This window comes from Neltuma alba, unplaced genomic scaffold (assembly GCF_004799145.2).
Source record: "Neltuma alba isolate B1F8T4 unplaced genomic scaffold, ASM479914v2 tig00005664_pilon, whole genome shotgun sequence".
NCBI lineage: Eukaryota > Viridiplantae > Streptophyta > Magnoliopsida > Fabales > Fabaceae > Neltuma > Neltuma alba.
Window position 1 is genome coordinate 27,223 of NW_021634192.1, and position 5,648 is coordinate 32,870.

At 33.9% G+C, this 5,648-nt stretch overlaps 1 protein-coding gene across 1 annotated transcript; it reads right to left on the reverse strand.

The window, feature by feature from the left end:
• Positions 1-543: 543 nt before the first annotated feature.
• On the reverse strand, positions 544-2,954 carry LOC114748260 (probable endo-1,3(4)-beta-glucanase ARB_01444). Its single transcript, XM_028936620.1, has one exon. It carries the CDS (start codon positions 2,948-2,950, stop codon positions 704-706), a length of 2,247 nt encoding a protein of 748 aa, XP_028792453.1. The 5' UTR covers positions 2,951-2,954; the 3' UTR covers positions 544-703.
• Positions 2,955-5,648: the final 2,694 nt, after the last annotated feature.

Genomic DNA, 5,648 nt, shown 5'->3' on the forward strand with positions numbered 1-5,648 from the left:
TGTGAACTAAAATAATTATCTTGAAATGTATATTAGATATTAGGTAAAACTAACCATTCAATTTCTATAAGTGTGTAACTTTTTTTTTTAGAATGTTTAATTATTTAAGAACTAATTTTTGATCAAGGCAAACGTATAAGAATTAGATGATTAATTTTCCTTATAATTACATTAATAAAAAATAATCATATTGGGGAGAACTATTCTTGTCCAAACTTTACAATGCCCGGATATTAGATCCTATATACTTTCTTGATCCTAAATATAAAACCCTTATACCGGAAGAGTAGTTAAAAAGTGAACATTATAAAGTTTCTCACGTGACGTTGATACATATATTTTTGTTCAACTATATTGTCTTTTTCGGTCATCTCTTGCAAGTTTCAGAACTCGTTTTGGGTGTGTGCGTATCCTATCCACTGCAGGTGATACATATGGTTACTTATCACTAATAATGCGCTTAAAGTAATATTAACTGATTACGGTGGATCAGACCATTTAAATTAAAATTAAGGGGAGAGCTACAGAAATACACAAGTAGCATGAAAACAAACGTCCCTGAAATGAATTTTGAACTCCTTAATAACTACAATGATCAATAAACATGGATATGAGATAATAATAATTTAGTATTATAAGTGTAATCCCAGAAGCTTTGAAACTTTATGTAAATCATTTAAAGATGGGAATAATCAAACAACTCTCAATGACAGTAATGACCAAACCAACAGTTCTTCACATGACCATAATAATCTTCATCTTCAACTGTATCCCCTCTGCTGTGAATCCACCATAAGAGATTGGTGTATGTGTTTCCATCATCAAATCCTTTCAAGTTTCTTATCTTCTCCAATGCTCCCCCTTTATCATAAACTCCTTCCAACGCATAAACAAACCCTTTCCAGCCTTCACCAACACCTTCTCTATTCAGAGCAGGCAAAGTCCATCCCACAAGCTCCTTCACATATCTCACATTAGAGAACAAAGCTTCAGTTATAGGCAACAATGGCAGAACCTGAATACCAAGCCTGCACTCTCTCCATTCAGGAGGAGCAAACCAGAGTCCACTGTCTCTTTTATTAGCCCAGAGAACACCCACTACTCTGTTCTCCTTTGTGAAATCTTGCTCATATAAAGTATCTCCCTCTTTTACATGCCACCACATTTGAGCTGCATGAATTTCCAGTGCTGCGAGTGTTGATCCAGTGGCAACAAGATGGGTATCACCATAAGCTAGACCCATTAATGCTGCTGAGTAGTACGCATTCACAGCTTCACTTGTGCTTTCTTGGTTTCTTCCATCTGCAAATTCGGTCAAACCTCCAGCCCACGAGTGTAACTTGTAAAGGTCAAAACATCTTAGGCGTGTGTAGTTTGAGTTTGATCTTCTTCCGAGGTTCATGAAGTCAGCCATGAGTGAGTAAGCTTGAGGTTTGTATTTTCTTCCCCAAGCAGGGTCAATCTTTGAAAGAACTGCAATTCCATAAAGGAAGTACCCCAGATGATAATGGTGATCATTGTATATCCCGAATCCGAAATCAGCACCTGAATCTTTAGACCCTTGTTTTGTCACAATCCCTCCCCATTTGGGATCATAGAGAAAGCCATTACCATTGAAGGTTCCTTCCAACCATGGTTCAATGGTTTCCTTCAAGAACTTCCTGATCGCAGGAATCACATCGAGAAATGACACTTCTTCCGCTATTAATGCCAACCTAGCTGCTCTTGCCACCAATTTCCCATAAAAATAAGATGAAGTTGTTGTTATTGAGGTGGAATCTAAGCCCTCTACATCTTTTGTAAGTGCCGAAAAAATTTCTTCATAGGATTCTTCTTTCACACCTCTGGTAGAATGCCAAGTGACAGAAATAGGATCGGTCTTCAACAACCATGAATCCCCAACCACACCAACAAGATCGCCATCGATGCTTCTGTACTTGAAATCATCAAGAACAGTAACACCACGTGCATTATCATCAGACAAAAGTTGAAGATGATGAGGGTGAGCCAACAACAGCAGATCCCCCCACCCTTTCTTCTCCCATTTATATTCCACACAGAATGGTTTTGTTAATGAAGCATCCCCTGAAACCGCATAACAAGGACTAAACCTGTCAAGAATCACCTCGTAATTCGGGTTTGCATCGGGCAAAACAGCAATCCTAATGATACCCGAAAACCCGTCCGATGTAATCTCCGAAAGGGTATGACTTAAATTGATAGGAGAAGACGCATATATGAACCACGTCTGGCCATTGTTGAGCTGAACTGTGTACTTGGTGAGAGAATCATTAGAAGAGAAAGAGAGGATCGCATGGATTGTTTTGATCGAAAGTGCAGTACGCTGAGTCACTGCGACGGTGAGATAGGGGCTTCCTCTGACGAGAAAGAATCGCAAATTCGAAGATGGTATGTCCAACGTGACGCTGAGATCATTATAGGAAGAGATTACATGCTTGGCATTGGAATCAGGATTGACTTTGCCGACGGTCAGATCGGCGACGAAGGTTTGGTAGATGAAAGCAGAGGTGGAGAATCGAGAAGGGTAAGAGAGAGAAACGGTGGAGTTTGAAGATTTGATCAAGTAAGGGTGAAGGTACTCAGCTTGGTCTCCATTTTTCAGGACGAAATTTTGGAAGAAGGAGTTTGTGGGGAGTGGGGTGGAGAGCAGGTTGGGAGAGAAGAAATTGGAAGGTTCAGGGAGGACTGTGGATTGGGCTTGTGGGAAAAGGAAAGGCCCACTCGGTCGCTTCTGAGTCATTGGAAATGGCAACACCAGAGGAGGGGGAGGAGGAGGTTGCAGCGGCGCCGGCAACAATGGTGTTGGCAATGGCAACAATGAGGATGAAGGAGAAGAGAAAGGTTGATGGGGTTTTATAGATTGTCTGGTACGCTTCTTGAAGCCATCACCAAATGCATTGTTGACTTTTCGTTTGAGTTTCTTCAGCATTTTATCAGCTCCACTGAGGTTTCAAAATAAAAATAAAAAAATAAATAATGAAAATATGCGGTCAATATCTGACGGAAAAATAAAGTAATCAATATCAAACTCTACATTTTCTATGTTACATAGAATGATATATATATATATATATATGGTTTGATATAAAAAAGACGTATGCTTATGATAAAAATGAAAAACTTAAAACTATTATATAAAAATTTAAATAAAATATACTACCTCCGGTCCTAATTATAAGAGCAAGTTGACTAATTTGAGGAGATTAAGGAAGTAAGTTGAGTTAGTTATTTGTCCTAAATAGGTGTTGTCTTTCGTAAAATATCCTTGCTAATCAAGTGTGTTGACTAGAACTCTTATTATTAGAAGGGCTATTTTGAAAAAAAATGTATAAATATAAGAGACAAAGTGGATTGGGGTCTTATATTTAGAACCAAAATAAAAGTCAAACAGGGTCTTATATTAAGGATCGGAGGTAGTACTATTTATAAATTTATAAAAATTAATTTTCAAGTCTTTAAAGTTTCATCTAATGTTTAATCAAGTCCCTTTAGTTTCAAATGATTGATAAAAAAAATTATACGAACTTGATTGAAAACAAGTAAATTTATAAGTATTGATTAAAAAAAAGGGTTAATCTAATCTTTGGATCTTCAAGTTTGCTTTTATTTTGATTTTAGTTTCTCAAGTTTCAAATAAGAGGTTTTAATCTATTAAAGAGTAAAATGATTTAAGTTTTTATTGAATTATAGGGACTAATGTTTTAAATGAAAAGAAATTTGAGGGACCAAAACTTATAATTTGAAACTTAAAAGACAAAAACCAAAATAAGAACGAGTTTAAATGACTGAAAATTATACTGACCCTAAAAGACTTATAAATTTTTTTCAAAAAGGCCGGTGAAACTGGCAATTGAAAATTTAATTTTCTCAATAAATTATCCTCAAATTCCATGCAATAACAAATGCTCTTAAAAAAAAAAAAACTAAGAAAAGGAAGAACAGGTTGGTGGGAAGCTATCAATCTTAATAACGCGTGTAAGTTAGATTAATATACAACTTGAAATATAGAAAGATTTATTAGTTGGAGAAAATGTAATGTGAAGAGAAAGAAGAGAGAGGGTGGGACTTGCCTTGGCTTGACGGAGTTTCGTGGACGTTGAGATCGAGGAATGACTGAATTGAGGTGGAAGGCAATGAAGAAAACGAAGGAAGGGAAATTTCAGGATATTAAGGAACAAAGGCTTGTGGCCGAAGGAAGAATGTGAGGAGGCGGGGATGGCACGAACAAGTTTCCCACAATTCTAAACGTAACCTTTGTCTCATGCAACTGGAGCAAATTCATGGCATCCTTACCCATTAAGATACTTGTTATTCTATATTCCTAATCCTAAAACCCAATAAACAACCATGTCGTAGGCTTTTTTACTCTCATTTGCAGGTATGTACAATTTGAAAGTATGTTATACACGACTGAAAAAGAGTTATACTGATTGAAGATAAAGATAGATTAGACTTGAATGACTATATGCTTAAACAAATTTCAAGTATCTATAGGCAATAATTTTTATAATGGAAAACTGTTCAACATTTTTTCCTTCTTTCATGAAGAAGGAGTAAATTTTGCCAACGAAATTTCCCCAACTACTTGCTTAAAATCAGTGTGTTTGATTTTAAAAAAAGGTAATATTATTTGTATTTTTAAATCGTGTGGTTTTGTTTTTAATTTTTTATAGTTTCAAATTTTGGTTTTAGTCTTTCTATTTAATAGCATTAATTCAAATTAAATTCTTATGAAATCATAAGAACTGAAATCAAAATTCAATCAAATTATAAGGGCCAACAATGATATTAGTCATTAAAAAAATAAAGAAGTAAAACTAAATTTTTTAATTAATTTTATTTATCTTTTATTCTTATTTATTCCTATATTCTATTTATAAAGCATTTTTAACATTTTTTATACAGATCAAGAAAAATATTATATTGCGTTAACTCTCTATTAAAATATGACAATTTTTCAATTTTATCCATATTTAATATATGTACCTTTAAAAAAAATATTTACACTAATGAAGGATAAAATGATAAATTCATAAAAATTTAATAAAATGAGTTATAAATAGGATTAAAAAATATTTTTTTTCTATCTTATAAATAGAAACAAATGAATTTCAATCTCATTCACTCATTTTTCAAAAATTGAGCGCATTAAAATCTTCTTTTCCCTGATAATTCGAACTCACAGCATCATTGCTTAAAAAATTTGCAAAAAAGACAGTCGGTGTGAGTGTGATTTGAGTTAATGGGCGACATATCAAGTAATAGTTGCTTAATAATAAGTCAATTATTAGACTTCTGTCTTTAATTTATCAATAATGGGCGGCAAAAAGTAATCTACTACTCCTCCAATATTTAATATAAGACCTATTAAACTAATTTGATTAGATTAAGAAAGTTAGGTAAGTTAGTTAATTATATGAAATGTGACATGTTTTTCCTAAAATACTATAATAATCTTTCTTAATGTCCTTCCTCCCTCATTTACTTGATTATGATTAAGGAAGTATCCATAGGGATAATTTAGAAAAAATTGATAAATATGAGAAATAAGTCTTATATAAGGACCAAAGTTAATTTAACAATTAGGTCATATATTAAGGATTGGAGGAGTACCTTCAGTCCTAATT

Coding starts and splice junctions, on each gene's coding strand:
- LOC114748260 (XM_028936620.1), bottom strand. CDS start 2,950: ATGCTGAAGAAACTCAAACGAAAAGTCAACAATGCATTTGGTGATGGC.